Below are 24,933 nucleotides of genomic sequence, written 5' to 3' on the forward strand. Positions count from 1 at the left end.
CTATTGTTTACAGACAGATTATTTCACTTATAATTCACAATTCCAGTGGGTCAAAGTTTACATACACTAAGTTGACTGTGCCTTTAAATAGCTTGGAAAATTCCAGAAAATTATGTCATGGCTATAGAAGCTTCTGATAGGCCAATTGACATCATTTGAGTCAATTGGAGGTGTACCTGTGGATGTATTTCAAGGCCTACCTTCAAACTCAGTGCCTATTTGCTTGACATCATGGGAAAATCAAAAGAAATCAGCCAAGACCTCAGAAAATAAATTGTAGACCTCCACAAGTCTGGTTCATCATTGGGAGCAATTTCCAAACGCCTGAAGGTACCACGTTCATCTGTACAATTTCCAAACGCCTGAAGGTACCATGTTCATCTGTACAAACAATAGTATGCAAGTATAAACACCATGGGACAACGCAGCCGTCATACCCCTCAGGAAGGAGACGCGTTCCGTCTCCTTGAGATGAACGTACTTTGGTGTAAAAAGTTCAAATCAATCCCAGAACAACAGCAAAGGACCTTGTGAAGATGCTGGAGGAAACGGGTACAAAAGTATCTACATCCACAGTAAAACGAGTCCTATATCGACATAACCTGAAAGGCCGCTGAGCAAGGAAGAAGCCACTGCTCCAAAACCGGCATAAAAAATCCAGACTACGGTTTGCAACTGCACATGGGGACGAAGATCGTACTTTTTGGAGAAATGTCCTCTGGTCTGATGAAAAAAAAAATAGAACTGTTTGGCCATAATGACCAACGTTATGTTTGGAGGAAAAAGGGGGAGGCTTGCAAGCCGAAGGACATCATCCCAACCGTGAAGCACCATGTTGTGGGGGTGCTTTGCTGCAGGAGGGACTGGTGCACTTCACAAAATAGATGGCATCATGAGGCAGGAAAATTATGTGGATATTTTGAAGCAACATCTCAAGACATCAGTCATGAAGTTAAAGCTTGGTTGCAAATGGGTCTTCCAAATGGACAATGACCCAAAGTTGTGGAAAAATGGCTTAAGGACAAGAAAGTCAAGGTACTGAAGTGGCCATCACAAAGTCCTGACCTCAATCCCATAGAAAATTTGTGGGCAAAACTGAAAAAGCATGTATGAGCAAGGACGCCTGCAAACCTGACTCAGTTACACCAGCTCTGTCAGGAGGAATGGGCCAAATTCACCCAACTTATTGTGGGAAGCTTATTGAAGGCTACCTAAAATGTTTGACCCAAGTTAAACAATTTAAAGGCAATGCTACCAAATACTAAGTGAGTGTACGTAAACATCTGACCCACTGGGAATGTGATGAAAGAAATAAAAGCTGAAATAAATAATTCTCTCTACTATTATTCTGACATTTCACATTCTTAAAATAAAGTAGTGATCCTAACTGACCTAAAACAGGGAATTTTTTACAAGGATTATATGTCAAGAATTGTGAAAAACTGAGTTTAAATGTATTTGGCTAAGGTGCATGTAAACTTCTGACTTCAACTGTAGGTAGGGGTGAAGTGACTATGGATAGATAATAAACAGCGAGTAGCAGCAGTGTACAAAACAAATGGAGGGGGGGATCAATGTAAATACTCCGGGTGGCCATTTGATTAATTGTTCAGCAGTCTTATGGCTTGGGGATAGAAGCTGCTGAGGAGCCTTTTGGTCTTAGACTTGGCGCTCCGGTACAGCTTGCTGTGCGGTAGCAGAGAAAACAGTCTATGACTTGGGTTACTGGAGTCTCTGACAATTTAATGGGCTTTCCTCTGACACAGCCTATTATATAGGTCCTGGATGGCAGGAAGCTTGGCCCCAGTGATGTACTGTGCCGTAAGCACTACCTTCTGTAGCTCCTTACGGTCAGATGCTGAGCAGTTAATCCATACTTCTGACCTTTTTCAGTGAACGTTACCTTCTTATACAGGATTTTTTGTATATGTGAGAGTATACTGTATGGTATTAATTGTTTAGAAAGAGAAGCCGTCTTAAATAAATACGAGTTAGATGTAAGAGAAGAAAACCAAGGTATTGTGAAACGCCAGGTGTGGATGGTGAGAGATGAACACAATACCATCCTCTAATCTGTCATTATTCAAGTCTGGACCACAATGATGCTCTGTGATCACTCCATGAGGATACTTTGGAACAAAAAGGATAGTGTTTTTTTTATTACACCATCTCTTTGTTTTATTGATCATCAACATCTGTTTCATTGTTCATTTCCAAAATGTTACAAAAGAGGTAAGAGTAAGAATATACTATAAAGTATGCATGCAAGCTTCCTAACTGCTTCAATAACAAAATGTTGAAGGATATTTTGATATGTATGCCTGGTCCTATAGACATTCTTCAGTGGGTATTTGATACAGGAAACAAGATAACAAAATGAATTGTTTGATTTTATAATTGTCATTGTTGAAATGCATGATAGAATTGGACCATTTTAAACACAATACAACCACACAATTTAAAACGTATTTCCATTGTGGTCCCCTTGAAAATACACAAAAACAAAATATACACAAGATTATAAACCGGGTAGTTTTTGTTCTGGATGTTGACTGGTTGAAAGCCGTGGTATATTTAAGCAATAAGGCCAGAGGGGGGTGGTATATGGCCAATATACTACAACTAAGGGCTTTTCTTAGGCACAACGTGGCATGCCTGGATACAACCCGTAGCTCTGGTATTTTGGCCATATGCCACAAACCCCAGAGGTGCCTTATTGCTTAAATATACCACGGATATGACCCATAATTACTTCCTTACTATTGTAATTACGTTTGTAACCGCAGGGGTTTGTGGCATATTGCCAATATACAACAGCTACGGACTGTATCCAGGAACTCCGCGTTGCGTCGTGCATAAGAACAGCCCTTGGCCGTGGTATGTTGGTCATATACCACACCCCCCCGGGGCCGTATTGCTTAAATATACCACAGGTATGATGCATAATTACTTGTTTACTGTTCTAATTACATTGGTAACCAGTTTATAATATAATTAAGGCACATCAGGAGTTTGCTTTATATGGGCTAAGGGCTGTATCAAAGCATGCCGCGTTGCACCTAAGAACAGCCTTTTGCTGTGGTAGTTTGGCAATATATAACACCTCGTCAGGCTTTATTGCTTAATTATAACATCTCAAATATATCTCATCAATAGGGAGGAAACAGTAAAAGGAATAAAATAGATGACCAAGTAATGTTCATTGATACAATTATACTTTCTTTTAGCTTGTGTAGTTTTACAGCATTTTACCATAAACCATTTATTTCCTCTTAAGGTTTCTTAAAACTCCCTAGTGTAGGGATGGATTTTATAAGGTTTGGTACACCATTCCATTCTTCTGCACCAGTTTTAAGGAAATGATTCTTTCCCCAGAAATCCCACAGGGCAAAAACTGGTTTAATCAACATAGATGTTTTTGTTGAAATGACGTGGAAACAATGTGATGACTTTGAATCTACGTGGGAAAATGATCGTATTTGCAAAAAGTCATCAACGTACAGGATTTTTTTTCACCCAACTTGGTACCTAAATCCAATGTCATGGTGAAATGTTTTGCTGATTTCATTTTGAATTCACGTTAGTTTACAAAAATGTAAAATAGATGTTGAACTGACGTCTGTGCCTAATGTAATCCTACTATAGCACAGCAGTCTAATATTGGCAACACTGGCTCTGGTATGATGGCTATGAGGGTCTACAATAACATTTAAATAACAAGATACCAAACCACAGCTCACTATATACAAATACACAACAAGTTCTACAAAATTAAATTAATCTTCTAAATCTCTCATATTATCAACACCAAAGTGAGTTATTGAACAGTTCCATATCAGAATGAATTCATAATTTTACTCCTTTGTCCAAGACAGTTTAGTAGACGGTGTCTTTTCAGATAGTAAAGCCCTCTGAAAGTAGTTTTACAAACATAGCAGGTATGATGTTGCTGCTTGGAGTGGCTCTGAATGAGCTTTAGTAGGGCAGATGCTTCAGACCAGCCCAGTTTCCACTTGGAGTGCTCAGAAACATGGCTCTCCTGCTTGGGTGTGTTATTGTGGCGGTGGGTGTTGAGGTACTCCAACCACTTGTTTCTATGATTTCGCTCATGCTTCTTGAGGTTTTCTGCAATGTGGAATACTTTGTAACACATTGAGCATGAGAAGGGCCTTTCAGTAGAATGTGTGTACTTGTGGTGCTTCAGATGATCCGCCCGGCTGAAGCTTAGGCCACACTCTTCACATTGGAACACCTTACCTGCCTTTGTGTGAGTGTGATATCTATGTCTCCGGAGAGAGTTACGGTCCTTGAACGTTGTCCCACAAGTCTTACAAAGAAAACTTCTCAACATTGTGTGCATTTTACCGAGGTGGGTCTTTAAGTCCTCCTGCCGCCCAAATGTATCTCCATAACAATGACTAAGGTGAGGTTTCTCATTGGTGTGCAGGTTCTCATGCCGTCTCAAATGCTCTCGCCTCTTGAACTTTGTACCGCAATATGAACAAACATGGGGAGTTTTGGCCGAATGGATCATTCTGTGTTTCCCCAGCTTTTCCCCAGTACTACATTTCTTGCCACACTGGTGGCATGTATAACCGTCTGGTCCTGGATGATCAACTTCATGATGCAACATCAGTTCCTTTTGATGTTCACATCGCTTCTCACGCAGTTGGAAGATGTGGTTTCTCACCTGATGAGTCTTTTCATGCGTCCGCAACTCTCCTGGATCCCTGAATCCAACGCCACAATCAAAACAGATAAAGGAACTGCCAGAATGAGAACAGCTGTGGCGCTTTAGGTGATCTTTTCGGCCAAAGTCAAGTCCACATTTTTCACAGTGGTGCAGCTTGGAGGCTTTTACGTTGCTCTCCCGAATTCTCCTAGAGTCTTTGCGATCCTTTAAACATTTCCCACAAAAATTAAACGAAACATGATATATGAAACAGTCCCCACAATCTTTGCAAATAAATTGTCTCGATACATCTTCCTCTGTCTCTCCTACAGTGTTTAAGTCTATTTCAGTTGCCTCCAGATCCCTTTGTGTCGGCAAGCCTTTCAAGGTGTCTTTAATGATACATGTCCTGACATTGCCTACTGCTTTTAAGGTTTTGCGGTATTGGTCTGGGTGCATTTCCCTGGCATGATTCTCAAACTCCAGTCCACTGGTGAGCTTTAGGACACAGAGTTGACAATAGAAAATATCCCCCTGTTGGCTCACCCTACTTGCCTCTATGAAAGCCTTTACATGCTTACGCAGGTGGAAGCACTTATGCTTTTGGAAAATATCTGCCTTTTCAAAATGACGGTCACATTCACAGCACGTTAAAGAAAATTTGTTTTTACGCAAGTTATTTTCCCGATGATACATTTTCTCGTGTTTGGTGCAAGCTTTAAGCTTGTTGAATGCTCTACCACAAACTGGACATCTAATCTGTTGTTTCACTTCTGGTCCGTGCTCCTGTTTAGGAGGCACTATTTCACTTCTGCCCTGTGCCCAAGCATGTCTTTTCTGGTGTTTTTGGTAAGATTTGAAAAACTTAAAAACCTTCCCACAGTCCAGACAAGGAAACGGAGGAGAACGGTTAGAGTCAGCCGGAAAAGGAGGAGAACGGTTAGAGTCAGAAGGAAAAGGAGGAGAACGGTTAGAGTCAGAAGGAAAAGGAGGAGAACAGTTAGAGTCAGAAGGAAAAGGAGGAGAACGGTTAGAGTCAGAAGGAAAAGGAGGAGAACGGTTAGAGTCAGAAGGAAAAGGAGGAGAACGGTTAGAGTCAGAAGGAAAAGGAGGAGAACGGTTAGAGTCAGAAGGAAAAGGAGGAGAACGGTTAGAGTCAGAAGGAAAAGGAGGAGAACGGTTAGAGTCAGAAGGAAAAGGAGAACGGTTAGAGTCAGAAGGAAAAGGAGGAGAACGGTTAGAGTCAGAAGGAAAAGGAGGAGAACGGTTAGAGTCAGGTGTTTTCTGCTCTGCAGTGTTGGCTAGTTCATCATCAGAAGATATTAGAATACATGCATCCTGATCCTCAGTATCATTGATGTTCTTCCTTTTTTTCTTGGTGGCCCTTACACAAGTTTCTGTGTCATCTTTCCTATTGCCTTCAAGACGTACAATAATCTCAGAACTTGAAGGGTTCCTCTGTTTTTTTCTGCTTTTTTTGGTTATCCTGTGAGTCTTCTCATGCTTTATGAAAGAAGTTAGGTATTTGAACGCCTTACCACAGTGCCTGCAGGTGTGAAGGCCTTTCACTTTCTGATTGACATTTAAGCCTACTGCTATGATTGACTTTCCATTTCCTCTCAGTCTTGGTACAATGTGAGTGGCCTGGTGCTTTGTGAATGAAGTTAGGTATTTAAACTCCTTCCCACAAGTCTTGCAGGTGTACAGGGCTTTGATATGAGTGTCCTCATGTTTTCGAAATGAAGTTAGGTATTTGAACACCTTCCCACAAGTCATGCAGGTGTGCAGGGGTGAGACACCTTCTGTTTCCATTGACTTGGCTTTCGGTCTTCCTCTCTCACTTGCTACATCACATATTGAATGAGAGCTTATGAAGTGCTGCTCCAGCTCTGGTTCACTAGTGAAAGAGGCTTCGCAGGCATCACATGGAAAGAACTGGAGTTCCACATTCGCAAAACCTTTAAAAAAGACAGAGGCAACAAGTACAACATTTAGATTATTTTGACCTCACAGTTAACCCAGTTAATAACAAGTTATCCTAACCCACAAACCAATACCCTTGTTCTTTTCTTACCATGCCCATCATCATTATGAAAGTCAGCATCCATCTCCATGTCTAGGCTGCCATGGTTACTTTCAGGTAGGTTGTCTTTTACCTCGAGAACAAGCAAGTCTGGAGAGACGTCTGAGATCTCCAGGGTCATTATCTCTCCATTGGCATATCCAGATAGTGAGCTAGAAGGGTCCTCCCTCTCCAAATCAATGGACTCCATGTTATCGTCTTATTCTGAGACGTATCACCAAAGAAGCACACAAACACACAAAAATAAATCTACAAACATCTTTCTAAATGTTAGATAAAGAATCCCTTCTCATTGTTGATAGGCACACGAGATGTGCACTTTTCAATTGAGAAGCAAAGCAGAATGCAAATTATCAGAGGATCTCAAAGTTGAACGCTATCATGGCCAAACTAACTCAATTATTTGGTTTGAAGTTACTTTCATATTATTGAGATAAAAAATAAATTACATTGCACGGTTGATATCACATCCATTGACTGTTAGCTAGCTAGCTGTGGGTAAAGTTAGCGGATGTTGGCGAAAAAAAACCGAACCATGGATTCGGTTTTCTACCATAGACTACTTTCAGGATGAGGAACCATCTAATCATCTAAATAACAAACTTCCGCAGAGAGACAGAAAGCACGATAGCTATGCCTAATAAATTCACAAATGTACCAGATACAAACCTAATACAACATCGAGTCACTCCGTTCTTTTTCTGCCGTGGTTACCCGGTCAAGACTAGAAGGTATCCAGCTTTGGTCAAATTAACACCAAAAGTTGATTTATTTAGCATTTTACTAACACTAACCATAACTCTTGTCATAACCTTAACACAAGTATCCTAACCTGCTACGTTCATTCTCTTAACCTGCTTCGTAAATTATCATAACCTGCTGCAAAAAGTCAAATATGATGGTAATTTGACAAAAGCTGCATCCCGTCTAGCCATAACCTGGCTTTTACCCCGCCATATTGTTGTGCAGCCACAAATGTGTTCGATTAGAAACAACCGTTTATTTGATCTAAATGAAAAACGTTTCATTATAATATCTTGTAGATGTCATAGTTCAGTAGTTAATTATTCCATAATTGATACTGAGCTATATTAATTGTATATGTTTTACAGGTACCTGGATTTGTCTTGGAACGAAAACAACGCAAAGTAATAGTTGTTTTCCGGAATTATTTATGTGAAACACACTTTATATCTGCCACTGCAAATAGCAAAGGATTTCACTACGCATCCATTCACTACTGCCTTAGACTAATAACAGCTGCGGGCACCCAGCTATTTATGAGGTATATTTTCAAATAATTTTATGTTAGCTATGAAATTTGTGTCACGGGACGAATGACTGTCGTGAAGAAGGCTTATATCATGCATGTTAGCTAGTTAGGTACCTAGGTAGCTAACAACGTTAGCTTAATTTCACATGGATGGGTGTATTGACACTGGAACTATTTCGTGTCCTACCTTCGCTGCCATTCAGTTCAGCACTACTAGCCACTAACTTTATCATAATAATGTTCAGTGCTTTAAACATAATCATCAAAATATACAAGTGTCATAGAAGCATTAATTATGGAGTACTCCACAGGCAAATACTCACCTCTTTATGGATATTTTAGTATATCAGAAACTACTTATGGACATTTTGTTGGCTTCTTACTAAATCCCGAATCTCTGTTATTCTCTCCAGATCATCCAACTTTGGCTGAAATGAATTTTCTACGTAACCGTCTTGTTGTGCTGGGCCTGGTGTTGCTGGCCACTGTTCTGTTGTACCTGCTACTGCCGTCCATTCGTCAGGGCAGCATGGAGCCTTCGCTGGATGTCCAGAGGATGGGCCTGGTGGCTGTCTCTCCTCCTCCGCCTCCTGCCATCAACGTGTCCGTCCGCACAGGGCAGCTACCCGGGGACCCTCCACTCTTCTTCAGGGAAGCTTTGCCGGTCGATGGATCTGGTAGGCAGATACTGCCCAGGTGAGGGTAGTCACCTCCAGCAGCAATAAAAATGGTCAGACATCCACACACCGAACCCCCTCCTCATACAAATTAGCCTAGCCTAGCAACCTCTTATCTTGAAACTGCATAAAGTAAGAATTGCAGAGAACCCAAGCCCATGTAAACAGATTTAACTAAAGATGTGTTGATGCATAAGCACTGTAGTTACTCAATAATTATGATTACCCTGTGCAACTGTTAGTCACTGGATTGCCATTACAGTAGTGCGGGAGGACTGAAATAAATAGTGACTTAAACACCTGGTTGTCTTTCCTATACAGGCTGCAAGTGGTCCTTCTCCATGGCCAAGCTTTCTCTTCCAAAACCTGGGAGGAACTGGGCACCCTGGCCTTACTGGCCACAAACGGATACCAGGCCTTGGCTGTGGACCTACCAGGTTCGAGCTACAATAACATTCAAGCCTGAGAATGTTATGTTGTTTAACTGGCTGAAATGCAGTTAAAGCCCACTTAAAGCTGGAATCCTTAATGGCGAAACTGCCACATCTGTTTGGGATTTTACAGCAACAAAGAAGTTACTTCAAACAACCAACACTGCTTTTTTCCCTCAGACATCATTGCACGTACGATAGAACAGTATGTAATGATTTTTTAAAACCACGATGCTGGATGCTCTTTTCCTCTGTTTCAACAACGAAACAATAACAAATGTTACTGCAGATTTCAGCTTTATCTGTGGTTTAATGTGCTGCACGGGGTTGTTCACTGTGTAGCACAGCATCACTGACCCAACTGTTAGAAATGGCAGTGTGAAGGAGTTGGAAGGGAACAATATAATTACTGAACTTAAATACATATCAAGTTAGGTTCCTTGGTTCTCATTGAATTCTACAAATGTTTTTTTTACACCCACACAAAATGCCAAAATGGGATGGAGAAGGTATTTTATAATGCTTTATCAGTTATTTATCTTCTCTCTCACTCTCTTTTCTCCCTCCAGGATTTGGTAACTCTCCAGACTCGGATGCTGTGAAGACAGACCAGCATCGGGTGGACCTTCTGGGGAGGTTTATGGAGGCTTTGGGCGTGAGGACAGCGGTGCTGCTCAGCCCCTCTATGAGCGGCCACTACTCCATCCCCTTCCTTATGAAACACAGTGCCCAGCTGCACGGCTTCATCCCCATAGCCCCAGTAGGAACCCGCAGCTACACCCCTCAGCAGTACCAGAGCATCCAGGTGAGAGCTGTAATTCTGGGTGGTTGGGAGTTCAGTCTGATACATAAACCTAATAAAAGCAAAGAATTGGATGAATTTTTGCGTGGAACTAGATACTTTTTTGGGTTGTGAACCAGCTTCCAGTGGGACGCTTCTAGTAGTAGCAGTGGAAGCAGTGCGGAAATGTCACCGTAAAGATGGCAATGATTACTTGAAGGCATACAGTGCATTTAGAAAGTATTCATACCCCTTGACTTATTCCACATTTTGTTGTTACAGCCTGAATTCAAAATGTATTAAATGTTTTTTTTCTCACCCATCTACACACAATAAACCAAAGTGAAAACATATTTGAGAAATGTTTACTAATTTAAAATTAAATACATAAATATGTAATTTACATAAGTATTCACACCCCTGAGTCAATACTTTGTTGAAGCACCATTGGCAGCGATTACAGCTGTGAGTTTTTCAGGATAAGTTTTAATAGCTTTTCACACCTGGATTGTGCAATATTTTCCAATTTATTTAAAAAATAATTATTCAAGCTCTGTCAAATTGGTTGTTGATCATTGCTAGACAGGTCTTGCCGTGGATTTACAAGTATATTTAAGTCAACTGTAACTTGGCCACTGTCTTCCTGGTAAGCAACTCCAGTGTAGATTTGGCCTTGTGTTTTAGGTTATTGTTCTGCTGAAAAGTGAATTAATCTCCCAGTGTCTGGTGGAAAGCAGACTGAACCAGGTTTTCCTCTAGGATTTTGCTTGTGCTTAGCTCCATTCACATTAATTTTTTTATCCTAAAAACTCCCCAGTCCTTAACGCTTACATGCATACTTATAACATGATGCAGCCATCACTATGCTTGAAAATATGGAGAGTGGAACTCAGTAATGTGTTGTATTGGATTTGCCCCAAACTTAACACTTTGTAGTCAGGACAAAAAGTTAATTATTTTTGCCACATTTTTTGCTGTATTACTTTATTGCTTTGTTGCAAACAGGATGTATGTTTTGGAATATTTTGTATTCTGTAAAGGCTTTCTTCTTTTCCCTCTGTCAACTAGGTTAGTATTGTGGAGTAACGACAATGTTGTTGATCTATCCTCAGTTTTTCTCCTATCAAAGCCATTAAACTCTTAACTGTTTTTAAGTCACCATTGGCTTCATGGTGAAATTTCTGAGCGATTTCCTTCATCTCCGGCAACTGAGTTAGGAAGGATGACTGTATCCTTAGTGTGATGGGTGTATTGATATACCATTCCAAGTGTAATCAATAACTTCACCAATGTTCAAAGGGATATTCCTTATTTTTACCCATCTACCAATAGGTGCCCTTCTTTGCAAGGCATTGGAAAACCTCCCTCTACTTTGTGGATGAATCTGGGTTTTAAATTCACTGAGGGACCTTACAGATAATTGTATGTGTGGGGTACAGAGTTGAGGTAGTCATTCAAAAATCATGTTAAAATATATTATTGCACACAGAGTGAGTTCATACAACTTATTATGTGACTTGTTAAGCCCATTTTACCCCTGAATGTATTTAAACTTGCCATAACAAAGGGGTTGAATACTAATTTACTCGAGGCATTTCAGCTTTTTATTGTTTATTAATTTGTAAAAAGAAAAACATAATTCCACTTTGACATTATGGGGTAACGAGTGACCAAACAAATCTATATTTAATCCATTTTAAATTCGGCTGTAACAAAAAAAATGTGGAACAGGTCAAGGGGTCTGAATACGTTCTGAAGGCACTGTACATTTAGTTTACTTTGTAAGGGTTACTGTATATAGTCACTCTTAAGCAGTTAGTATCTGACATAATGGTCTTGGGCACAGCTAAATGGTTCTCTTGGCACTGAGAAATACACCAAACAGCAGGTCTTGTCGTCTTAGATCAGTGGAAGTCCGTGATTGGTTTAAGGTTATCCCTGACTGGGCTCACACACAATCATAGTTGATGTGTTTTAACTCTATTCACAATTAAATTAAATTACTCAGAGCCTCTATCAGTAATAAATCAGTGTCATTTTTCTGATACGGATATTTACAGGTTTTGTTTACATAAAAATGTCACGGACTAGTTTTGAATGTAAAATAACCACCAGGGAGCAGAATGGAGCTATGGGTATTTTATTTATTTATTTTATTTCACCTTTATTTAACCAGTTAGGCTAGTTGAGAACAAGTTCTCATTTGCAACTGCGACCTGGCCAAGATAAAGCAAAGCAGTTCTACACATACAACACATGGAATAAACAAACATACAGTCAATAATACAGTCGAAAATGTCTATATACTGTATGTGCAAATGAGGTAGGATAAGGGAGGTAAGGCAATAAATAGGCCATGGTGGCAAAGTAACCACAATATAGCAATTAAACACTGGAATTGTAGATGTGCAGAAGATGAATGTGCAAGTAGAGATACTGTGGTGCAAAGGAGCAAGATAAATAAATATATTCAGTATGGGAATGAGGTAGTTGGATGGGCTATTTACAGATGGGCTATGTACAGGTGCAGTGATCTGTGAGCTGCTCTGACAGCTGGTGCTTTAAGCTAGTGAGGGAGATATGAGTCTTCAGCTTCAGTGATTTTTGCATTTCGTTCCAGTCATTGGCAGCAGAGAACTGGAAGGAAAGGCGGCCAAATGAACAATTGGTTTTGGGGGTGACCAGTGAGATATACCTGCTGGAGCGCGTGGGTGCTGCTTTGGTGACCAGTGAGCTGAGATAAGGCGGGGCTTTACCTAGCAGAGACTTGTAGATGACCTGGAGGGTGGATGACCAGTGGGTTTGGCGACGAGTATGAAGCGAGGGCCAGCCAACGAGAGTGTACAGGTCGCAGTGGTGGGTAGAAAATGGGGCTTTGGTGACAAAACAGATTGCACTGTGATAGACTGCATCCAATTTGTTGAGTAGGGTGTTGGAGGCTATTTTGTAAATGACATCGCCGAAGTCGAGGATCGGTAGGATGGTCAGTTTTACGAGGGTATGTTTCGCAGCATGAGTGAAGGATGCTTTGTTGCGAAATTGGAAGCCAATTCTAGATTTTACTTTGGATTGGAGATGCTTAATGTGAATCTGGAAGGAGAGTTTACAGTCTAACCAGACACCGTGGTATTTTTCGTGACCTGTATCTGTAATGCATTTGCACAAATGACAGAATCTGTTTTTAGACGTTGAGAACAGCCTTTGACATTTATTTTGACTCTAATCTGAGTAGTAATACTGTCCACAAATTTATAGTAAAACACTAATGTAGGGTTGGAAAATTCTGGTAACGTTCCTGATTGGAGGGTTTCTGATATTCTTTCTTATTCCATCCTGATTCCAGGAATCATCCAACCTGGAGCTCTAGAAAATGTTGGGAAAGTGGACAGAATTTTGCAGCTCTGAGTAGATGTATTGTTTCCTGATCCTTGCTTGCTCCTATGTCCCTGTTTAGACTCCTACTCTGATTGTGTTTGGAGCACTGGACACCAACCTGGGGGCCCAGTCCCACAAGAATCTCATGCAGCTCCCACACCACTCAGTCCTGAAGATGGAGGGGGCGCGCCATGCCTGCTACATGGACAAACCTTGGGAGTTCCACCAAGCACTGTTGGACTTTCTCAGCAAACTAGAGTGAGAGGGGGAGGAGGAAGATGGAGGGAAGGAAAAAAGAGATAAACAGGGTTGTGTTTGCGTGGAAGTGGAGAAATTATACACAAATAAGAAAAAGGGAAAGTAGTCCTCTGGGATAATAGGGCAAAGGCTGCTTTTGATATTATAAATTACCCCGGGCCCCCTAGTTATCCTGGTAGAGTGGCTTACTCCAGGCCCCTAGCCACCCTGGTAGAGTGGCTTACTCCAGGCCCCTAGCCACCCTGGTAGAGTGGCTTACTCCAGGCCCCTAGCCACCCTGGTAGAGTGGCTTACTCCAGGCCCCTAGCCACCCTGGTAGAGTGGCTTACTCCAGGCCCCTAGCCACCCTGGTAGAGTGGCTTACTCCAGGCCCCTAGCCATCCTGGTAGAGTGGCTTACTCCAGGCCCCTAGCCACCCTGGTAGAGTGGCTAACTCCAGGCCCCTAGCCACCCTGGTAGAGTGGCTTACTCCAGGCCCCTAGCCACCCTGGTAGAGTGGCTTACTCCAGGACCTTAGCCACCCTGGTAGAGTGGCTTACTCCAGGCCCCTAGCCACCCTGGTAGAGTGGCTTACTCCAGGCCCCTAGCCACCCTGGTAGAGTGGCTTACTCCAGGACCCTAGCCACCCTGGTAGAGTGGCTAACTCCAGGACCCTAGCCACCCTGGTAGAGTGGCTAACTCCAGGCCCCTAGCCACCCTGGTAGAGTGGCTTACTCCAGGCCCCTAGCCACCCTGGTAGAGTGGCTTACTCCAGGCCCCTAGCCACCCTGGTAGAGTGGCTTACTCCAGGCCCCTAGCCACCCTGGTAGAGTGGCTTACTCCAGGCCCATAGCCACCCTGGTAGAGTGGCTTACTCCAGGCCCCTAGCCACCCTGGTAGAGTGGCTTCCATTGCGATGCTTTTGTTGACATCCCATCAAATCGAGAGCAACTCTAAAAGAAGTTTACTCTTTGAGTTGAGCATGTAGAACAGAATATATGCAAATTCAAAGACTAGAAGCAAAGACTTGTTTTTTTCTACAGGCATCATTATTGGTTCCATGATGAAGATCAACATCAGTTAGTTGAGATGAGGATGAAGAGGTTAAAGGAGATCTAAGGCGATAGTACCAGGGTTGTATTCATTCGTGCACACTGTAGCAAAGTGTTTTGTAACGGAAAACAAAGTTCAGGTAGTCCCTTCCTGTTTCATCCCTTTTGCTTCTGTTTGGTTCATAGTGAATACGAACGACCCTGTTTAGAGAAATTACCTGTGAAAATTGTGAGATCAGTTTAAAATACAATCTCTTGTGTGTTTTTTTTGTTGAGGAGACAGCATCGATGGTTGCCAATTCACAACTGTATCTCATGGTACAGAAACTTGGATAAAGACTAACAATAACATTAAGATATTTATTTATAGACTTCAGCTCCCTGTTAAAGCATGTTCACGTTCATTCTGAATTTCTTGCTGAAGTGTGTGTGTGTGTGTGTGTGTGTGTGTGTGTGTATGGTGGGGAGGGGAGGGGAGGGGGGGGGTCCAACGATGATTAAGGTATTTACTAAATGAGAAAGCTGTTGCAACCAGAAAAGTACACTCCGTTACATTTCTATGTTATGAGGATGACCACTATTTTAAGTTTTGAGTTTGTACATATTAGATGATTTTGTTTCATCGGACAACAAGTTAAAGCCTCAAGTTAAATGGCTTAAACAATCATGAAAGGTATTTTGAGTTGTGCTGTTATTGCGCTTAAGTTCCTTTAATAAAGACTGCATAGAATATGTTCTGTATTTAGTTTTTGTCTATTTACCAGAAGTACTCAGTGAAGCAAATATACAAAGACCGTACTGGTCGGAGAAAAATGTATGATTTGGAGATCGATTGCACATCCTTTGTGCCGAATGTTCCAAGCAGAGAGGAAGAGGAGAAGTGAGAGGCGTAACTTGGCTCAAAATCTGTCTCTTTAAGTAAGTGGTGTTTTTGCTTGTTTTTTCGCCCACCAAGCAAGTCGTTTTTGTATGGAGGTCAATGCGAGTGTGGAATTTGGTCATCTTATTTATTATGTGAGGCTTATTTGATTGAAAATACATTTTGTGATGTTTAGGTTGTTACGAATGGATGATATAAATACCCACGTGGCAAACCGGCAACTTGGAGAAAAAGTATTTTATATTTATGACCTGTTGGTCACACGATACCAGAATAAAAAACAAGCTGGCGCACGCACACCCAGAAAATATTTTGTGTGGAGGTGCTGACCAACGGCCAATAAACTATAAAAATAGAGTTGCACACTCCATATATAAACTTCCAGTAATTTATTGGGTAAATCACCAACGTTTCGGCATCACTGCCTTCTTCAGGGCGACACAATACCTGCCTTCTCATTGGCTAGAATGGTCCCACGTGATCTCGCCTCTCAATTCAAGGGCTTTATTGGCATGGGAAACGTATGTTAATATTGCCAAAGCAAGTGAAGTAGATAATACACAAAAGTGAAATAAACAATAAAAATGAACAGTAAACATTACACTCACAGAAGTTCCAAAATAACTAAGACATTTCAAATGTCTATGTAAACTGAGCAAAAAAAGAAACGTCTCTTTTTCAGGACCCTGTCTTTCAAAGATAATTTGTAAATATCCAAATAACTTCACAGATCTTCATTGTAAAGGGTTTAAACACTGTTTCCCATGCTTGTTCAATGACCCATTAACAATTAATGAACATGTACCTGTGGAACAGTCGTTAAGACACTAACAGCTTACAGACGGTAGGCAATTAAGGTCACAGTTATGAAAACTTAGGACACTAAAGAGGCCTTTCTACTGACTGAAAAACACCAAAAGAAAGATGCCCATGTTCCCTGCTGATCTGCGTGAACATGCCTTAGGCATGCTGCAAGGAGGCATGAGGACTGCAGATGGTGCCAGGGCAATACATTGCACTGTCCGTACTGTGAGACGACCAATACAGCGCTACAGGGAGACAGGATGGACAGCTGATCGTCCTCGCAGTGGCAGACCACATGTAACAACACCTGCACAGGATTGGTACATCTGAACATCACACCAACGGGACAGGTACAGGATGGCAACAACAACCCCATTTACACCAGGAACACACAATCCCTCAATCAGTGCTCAGACTGTCCGCAATAGGCTGAGAGAGGCTGGCCTGAGGGCTTGTAGGCCTGTTGTAAGGCAGGTCCTCACCAGACATCACCGGCATCGACGTCGCCTATGGGCACAAACCCACCGTTGCTGGACCAGACAGGACTGGCAAAAAGTGCTCTTCACTGACGAGTCGTGGTTTTGTCTCACCAGGGGTGATGTTCGGATTCACGTTTATCGTCAAAGGAATGAGTGTTACACCAAGACCTGTACTCTGGAGTGGGATCGATTTGGAGGTGGAGGGTCCGTCACGGTCTGGGGCGGTGTGTCACAGCATCATGGGTCTGAGCTTGATGTCATTGCAGGCAATCTCAACACTGTGCATTATAGGGAAGACATCCTCCTCCCTCATGTGGTACTCTTCCTGCAGGCTCATCCTGACATGACCCTCCTTCATGACAATGCCACTAGCCATACTGCTCGTTCTGTGTGTGATCTCCTGCAAGACAGGAATGTCAGTGTTCTGCCATGGCCAGCGAAGAGCCCGGATCTCAATCGCATTGAGCACATTTGTGACCTGTTGGATCGGAGGGTGAGGGCTAGGGCCATTCCCCCCAGAAATGTCCGGGAACTTGCAGGTGCCTTGGTGAAAGAGTGGGGTAACATCTCCCAGCAAGAACTGGCAAATCTGGTCCAGTCCATGAGGAGGAGATGCACTGCAGAGTACTTAATGCAGCTGGTGGCCACACCAGATACTGTTACTTTTGATTTTGACAAGGGACACATTATTCCATTTCTGTTAGTCACATGTCTGTGGAACTTGTTCAGTTTATGTCTGTTGTTGAGTCTTGTTATGTTCATACAAATATTTACACATGTTAAGTTTGCTGAAAATAAATGCAGTTGACACTGAGAGGACATTTCTTTTTTTGCTGAGTTTATATACAGTGGTGAGAACAAGTATTTGATACACTGCCGATTTTGCAGGTTTTCCTACTTACAAAGCATGTAGAGGTCTGTAATTTTTTATCATAGGTACACTTCAACTGTGAGAGACGGAATCTAAAACAAAAATCCAGAAAATCACATTGTATGATTTTTAAGTAATTAATTTGCATTTTATTGCATAGACTATACATTTCTGTGGAAATTTCTTATGGTTAAAAGCAAAAAACATACGCTACCCCTTGTTTGCTTAGCCGTGGAAAACACAACGGTCTAGATTATATAAAACGATCTAGGCTATAACAATGATTAACGACACTAGTATTTCTGCATAGTCTACTAGTCTATCGAAGGTCTTGCTCAGCCTCAACATGGTTTATTGGTAGACCTATAGGCTTATGAAAACATTCACTTTATATTTAAATTTTTTTGTACCTCTTTTTTTCTCCCCAATTTCGTGATTACGATCTTCTCTCATTGCTGCAATGGGCTCGGGAGAGGCGAAGGTTGAGTCATGCATCCTCCGAAACATGACCCGTTTAATGCATTTGACACCATTCCACCTATTCCACTCCAGCCATTACCACAAGGATCCTTTGACTTTTTCACATGTTATATTTGTTCCCAATTAGGCTAAATGTAGTCCTATTAATAAGCTTGAAATGTTTTCCTATTCATTTGCATAGGCTAACCATTGTGCTAATGATATTTACTATCTTAAAAAATTTATCAATCAAATTGATATTTAAGCCCTTTTTTACATCAGCCGATTATCAAAGTGCTATTCTGCTTTTTATGAATTAACAGGCATCGCGGTAATACACCAAAGAAATTGTTTCGATGCATCCCCACACACATTAATGTTACTTACCTTACAGATCACAAAGTCAGCTAATTTACCCTCCATTCATATGCAAATACATTTGATTCATACATTGGCTTGTCTGGAATGTTGTTATTTTACATTGGCCGTCTCTTATCTACACTGAAAGAATATTATTTGTAAGGTTATATAATATTATTTCAGTAGTCCTCTATTAAAAAAGAATCATAGCTCATTCGTCCTCCCTTGTGGTTGAATATATATTTACTGTAGGTCCTAGGGTACAATGAATAATGCTAAACTAACAAATACCATCAAGGGATACGTTACAATTTACAACAATGAACAACCTGTGAACCAGCTGTGAAAACCAAACGGGCAATATTTAAGATTTAAATATATAAACGTTGCTATTTTTGTTGGTACACTCACATGGCAATCATAGACTGAAATCCAAAGTCCAGGTCCTGCTGCTCTTTTTGTTCTGAGTGTTTGCAGTGCTAGTGTTTTTAGCTATCTCACATTATGTGCCCAGTATGATAGATCAATAACTTTCTCAGCAGATAATGACAACATGACAATAACAGTGGTTGTAGATGATGTTATGAAAAGTTGGAGGGTGGTTGGTAATAGAAGACATCATGTATTTATATTTATTATGGATCCCCATTAGCTACTGCTAAGGCAGTTCCTGGAGTGCAGCAGCATTACGGCAGTCATACATTTTAAAAACCTTACAATACATCCATAACAGATTTCACAACATATTAAGTGTGTGCCCTCAGGTCTCTACTCTACTACCAATTATCTATAACAAAACAATCCATGTGTACATGTGTGTATAGTGTGTATGCTATTGTGTGTTTGTATGCATGTGTCTATGTTTGTGTTGCTTCACAGTCCCCACTGTTCCATAAGGTGTATTTCTCTCTGTTTTTTAAACCTAATTTTACTGCTGGCATGAGTTACTTGATGTGGATAGAGTTCCATGTAGTCATGGCTCTATGTAGTACTGTGCACCTCCCATAGTCTGTTCTGGACTTGGATCCATGTCTGGATTTTTGGCACAACCCCTAGGTCCTGGAGCAGAGTAAAGAAAAAGGATGATGAAGGCATCTGAACTTTCTGTACTTTCTTTCAACAACATTTTAGATCCTATTTGTTTTATATTCTATGAACAAAGGCTCAGTTTAGTTCAGGTAATATATGTAAATATGTGATGCCACAATAACATGCATTAAAGTGTTAATATTTGTATGAAAATAGTGTAAGAGAGATGTACACAGGTTACAGGTTGATCAGATATGTACAGTTATTGAATTATTTCATTTAAATGTTTGATTAGACATGCAATAATGTTATTGGCAGACAGAAAATGTAGGATACCTCACAAAAAAAACGCATTGGTTAAGAAAGCTTTGATTATGACCAAAGTCTAATAGTTGCGATAACATTCTTGAATACTCTCTCTCTCTGTTCTAACTTACCACAAATTCACATCGTAGCCTATCTGCATTAATCCGTCCTGTTAGAGCCTTTTCCTGCCAGTTTACTGTTAGCTAGCAATCTCAAGCCACAGCAGTGGCTAACGTTAACCAACATGTTAGATACACGTAGACCTGTCACTAGTGCGAACAGCAGCCTTTGCAGCAGCAGAAGCCCCCCCCCCCCCTCTCAGTGCCCGCTCGGTAAGAAGTTTAAGATGCGATGAAACGGTTGACGAAAAAAAAAGAAATCACAGAGAAAATATATTGACTGATATATTTATTTATTTGTGGGGGGCTAAAGAATATCTTTGGGGGTCTAAAGCCCCCCTAAAATAGGCCTAGCGACGTCCCTGATTGACAAAATATATTTATTGGAGCCAAATCTTCACGAATAGCCTATTCTACTCTGGTGGAAGTACGAGAGGAATCCTGACTGACAAAATATATTTATTGGAGCCAAGTCTTTGCGAATAGCCTATTCTACTCTTGTGGAGCTGTGGCACGAAAGATATTTGTAGTAGTCTAGGCCTATCTGGCTATCTGTGTGTGCCCAAAGCGCACAGATGGAGCGAGTGACACAGTCAAAGACCCTGCAAGATGTGCATCTTGGTTGTGATTTGTTGATTGGTGATTGGTTGTAAATCATTATGGGCTGCAGAGCAACTCTGCTGTCCTCAGAACTGGATAATTATAAACCAATTCGCATTTTTTCCTCATCCTCCTTTCTTATTAGGCCTAGGCTACTATATGCATTGTAGGTAGGTTGCACATTGCTGGAATAATATAGAATCGGGCTAGGTCAAATTTTCTTTTGACTTCTCATTATAAAGAAACGTCCTCTCACTGTCAACTGCATTTATTTTCAGCAAACTTAACATGTGTAAATATTTGTATGAACATATCAAGATTCATCAACTGAGACATAAACTGAACAAGTTCCACAGACATGTGACTAACATAAATGGAACAATGTGTCCCTGAACAAAGGGGGGGTCAAAATCAAAAGTAACAGTCAGTATCTGGTGTGGCCACCAGCTGCATTAAGTACTGCAGTGCATCTCCTCCTCGTGGACTGCACCAGATTTTCCAGTTCTTGCTGTGAGATGTTAACCTACTCTTCCACCAAGGCACCTGCAAGTTCCTGGACATTTCTGGGGGGAATGGCCCTAGCCCTCACCCTCTGATCCAACAGGTTCCAGACGTGCTCAATGGGATTGAGATCCGGGCTCTTCGCTGGGCATGGCAGAGCACTGAAATCACGCACAGAACGAGCAGTATGGCTGGTGGCATTGTCATGATGGAGGGTCATGTCAGGATGAGCCTGCAGGAAGGGTACCACATGAGGGAGGAGGATGTCTTCCCTGTAACACACAGTGTTGAAATTACCTGCAATGACAACAAGCTCAGTCCGATGATGCCGCCCCAGACCATGACGGACCCTCCACCTCCAAATCGATCCCGCTCCAGAGTACAGGCCTCGGTGTAACGCTCATTCCTTCAATGATAAACGCAAATCCGACCATCACCCCTGGTGAGACAAAACCGCGACTCGTCAGTGAATAGTACTTTTTGCCAGTCCTGTCCGGTCCAGCGACGGTGGGTTTGTGCCCACGGCTGTTGCCGGTGATGTCTGGTGAGGACCTGCCTTACAACAGGCCTACAAGCCCTCAGTCCAGCCTCTCTCAGCCTATTGCGGACAGTCTGAGCACTGATGGAGGGATTGTGCATTCCTGATGAAACTCGGGCAGTTTTTGTTGCCATCCTGTACCTGTCCCGCAGGTGTGATGTTCGGATGTACTGATCCTGTGCAGGTGTTGTTACACGTGGTCTGCCACTGGGAGGAAGATCAGCTCTCCGTCCTGTTTCCCTGTAGCGCTATATTAGGCGTCTTACAGTACGGACATTGCAATGTATTGATTGCCCTGGTCACATCTGCAGTCCTCATGCCTCCTTGCAGCATGCCTAAGGCATGTTCACGCAGATGAGCAGGGACCTTGGGCATCTTTCTTTTGGTGTTATTCAGAGTCAGTAGAAAGGCCTCTTTAGTGTCCTAAGTTTTCAGAACTGTGACCTTAATTGCCTACCATCTGTAAGATGTTAATGTCTGTTCCACAGGTGCATGTTCATTAATTGTTTATGGTTCATTGAACAAGCATGGGAAACAGTGTTTAAACCCTTTACAATGAAGATCTGTGAAGTTATTTGGATTTTTACGATTTATCTTTGAAAGACAGGGTCCTGAAAACAGGGTCCTGTTTCTTTTCTTGCTGAGTTTATTTTTCGATCTTGGTATTGTTTGCTCAATTTCACTTATTGTGGGCTCAAATATTTGTCATTCAAAATACATCTGTGAATGAGAATAGCATAGACTCTGACTTTCATAATTATTCCCAATTATTAATCTGTAACTTTAGGACATTAAACACTTTATTAGAACAGTTTGGAAAATACTCTTCATAACTTTAATTTGTGTTAATGCTTTTGTGATATTTCACTTAGTAGGATTAGGCTTTGGTTGTTTGGTTCGCAACGGCAAGGATTTTTTTCTTTCTGGCCTTTCTGCATCATTTCTGTATTATAATGCTCTGCTCAAATGTAAGGTTTGTTAAAATTTCTCATTTGATTTTTACATCTTGCCATTGTTTCTTTTATCTCTCACATTATTACCTTAGCAGTGGCGATTTTAGCATGTAAATGTTGGTGGGATAAACATTCATATATTTTAGTTCATGCATGCCAGCTAAGCCACTACACAACACTAAACAATACATTAATTGCACTATAACAGTGACAAATGGTGCCCACAAACTGTTAGCGCCTACATAAAGCTGTCCCAACAGCAGAGCTTTCTTTTCAGCACCATGAATCCTTACCACTGCTACACCTGGCTATCAGCAGAGCCTTGTCTGGCAGCGAAACAGTTCATTCAGCCTCATTTACTTCTGTAAAAAAAACAGCTGATATGGCTAACTCGCTTAAACAAATGTGGTTTCTACTGACAATTGAGATGTACAAACTATGGCATAAGGGGACGACGAGCGGATAAGAGGCAATCTGTAATTTCGATTAAGACATTAATGAGCGAGCTAGGATGGACGAAGTCAATATAACTATTTGTTCAGCACTTTTGAAATGTACAGTGACAGAATTCAGAACATGGGCCGTTCTTACAATATTCTCCCTGTACACCAAGTCAGAACCGTAGGATGAATAAAGAGGACATATAAGCAGACAATGAAAGCTCTTACAATATTTGATGATTACATTTTTCTAAAACAGGTTATAGGCTACATGTGCACCACCAAGTCAGAATAGTAGGCTTTCTTAGCTACAGTATACATATCTCCCTGGCATATTACATCATTTATGCAGCAGCATACAAGACAAGGACTCACACTGTTGTGCTCACTTGAACAGGAAGGTGGCGCGGCGGTCCTTGTGGGCAAATGTTGTAATCGAACTTCATCATCAATGTTTGGTTGAATCAGTGATCTTCAGGTCGGCGCTCTAGAAAGAGGCCGAGATCCCGACTTGGAATTCTGAGTTGGATGACCGTTCAAAACGTATTTTCCCAGTCAGAGCAAAATTTTTTTCTAGAGTTCACAGTTTTCTTGAACTCACTGAAGTCTGATATTTCCCAGTGCCGACTTCCCAGTTGTTTTGAACGCGTCAGAAGTCATCTTGGACTGACAGCATGGCCAATGTATTCAACCTTTTCTGGCCCATGGCATGTGAACATTTATCCTTTTAAGCTTAGAAAAGAGACCCTTAAACCCAGACGTGGACCACACAACTCCACTGAATAGCAACCTAGTGATTACTTTGCAACGCTTGTAGTCAGCCACTGAATCCTTCCAAACCACTTATTGTTGAATTAGCGATTTCCAACTTGTTGTGTAATGTTTATGTCCATTGGCCGATGAGCACCGGTACATTTTATCTATAATTTCTCTTCATATGACAAGGATTGAAAAGGATTTGCCAATAGATTGTCAACGTGATTCATGATGATGACTACTTGTCTGGTTTGCTAGCTAAGATTTAAAAAGTATGATGTTTGGGGCTCCCGAGTGGTGCAGCGGTCTAAGGTGCTGCATCTCAGTACTAGATGCGTCACTACAGACCCTGGTTTGATTCCAGGCTGTATCACAACTGGCTGTGATTGGGAGTCCCAGAGTGTGGCGCATAATTGGCCCTGCGTCGTTAGGGTTTGACCGGGGTAGGCCGTCAAGGATTGAACCCTGTTTTTGTCAATTTTCACCTAAAATGACATACCCAAATCTAACTACCTGTAACTCAGGCCCTGAAGCAAGGATATGCATATTCTTGGTACAATTTGAAAGGAAACACTTTGTAGTTTGTGTAAATGTGAAAGGAATGTACGGTAATATAACACAATAGATCTGATAAAAGATAATTCAAAGAAAAAAACAACTGTTCTTTTGTATTTTTTTATACCATCATCTTTGAAATGCAAGAGAAAGGCCATCATGTATTATTCCAGCCCAGCTGCAATTTAGATGTTGGCCACTGGATGGCAGCATTGTATGTGAAAAGTTTTAGACAGATCCAATGAACCATTGCATTTATTTTCAAAATCTTGTATCAAGACTGCCCAAATGTGCCTAATTGGTTTATAAATAACTTTTCATGTTTCAAAACTGTGCACTCTCCTCAAACAATAGCATGGTATTCGTTCACTGTACTAGCTACTGTATATTGGACAGTGCAGTTAGATTAACAGTATTTTAAGCTTTCTGCCAATATCAGATATGTCCATGCCCTGGGAAATGTTCTTGTTACTTATAACCTCATTCTAATCGCATTAGCATGCATTAGCTCAACGTCCCGCAGGGGACCCAAGGATCCTGAAGAAGTTTTAACTGACTTGCGTAGTTAAATAAATGTTAAATAAATAACAATGAAATAAAAATTCCATAAAGTTACATTAGAAGTGCCCATCCATGAAGGCTCAAGGTCATTGGCCACAGATAAAATTATGTCAAATCACATTATATCTACCGTACCTTTGA

General features: G+C 41.3%; 2 protein-coding genes across 2 annotated transcripts; one reads left to right on the forward strand and one right to left on the reverse strand.

Moving 5' to 3' along the window:
• Positions 1-2,127: 2,127 nt before the first annotated feature.
• Positions 2,128-7,703, reverse strand: LOC109891628 (zinc finger protein 616-like). The gene is made up of 3 exons (XM_031825553.1): positions 7,425-7,703; positions 6,747-6,959; positions 2,128-6,630 (listed from the first exon to the last, which is right to left on the reverse strand). The coding sequence occupies exons 2-3, from the start codon at positions 6,943-6,945 to the stop codon at positions 3,836-3,838; spliced, it is 2,994 nt and encodes a 997-aa protein (XP_031681413.1). The 5' UTR covers positions 6,946-6,959; positions 7,425-7,703; the 3' UTR covers positions 2,128-3,835.
• Positions 7,704-7,911: 208 nt separating this feature from the next.
• On the forward strand, positions 7,912-15,315 carry abhd14a (abhydrolase domain containing 14A). The gene is made up of 5 exons (XM_020482262.2): positions 7,912-8,040; positions 8,442-8,724; positions 9,027-9,142; positions 9,706-9,941; positions 13,372-15,315. Exons 2-5 carry the CDS (start codon positions 8,462-8,464, stop codon positions 13,552-13,554), a joined length of 798 nt encoding a protein of 265 aa, XP_020337851.1. The 5' UTR covers positions 7,912-8,040; positions 8,442-8,461; the 3' UTR covers positions 13,555-15,315.
• Positions 15,316-24,933: the final 9,618 nt, after the last annotated feature.

Source organism: Oncorhynchus kisutch, linkage group LG5 (assembly GCF_002021735.2).
Source record: "Oncorhynchus kisutch isolate 150728-3 linkage group LG5, Okis_V2, whole genome shotgun sequence".
In the NCBI taxonomy this organism is placed as follows: domain Eukaryota; kingdom Metazoa; phylum Chordata; class Actinopteri; order Salmoniformes; family Salmonidae; genus Oncorhynchus; species Oncorhynchus kisutch.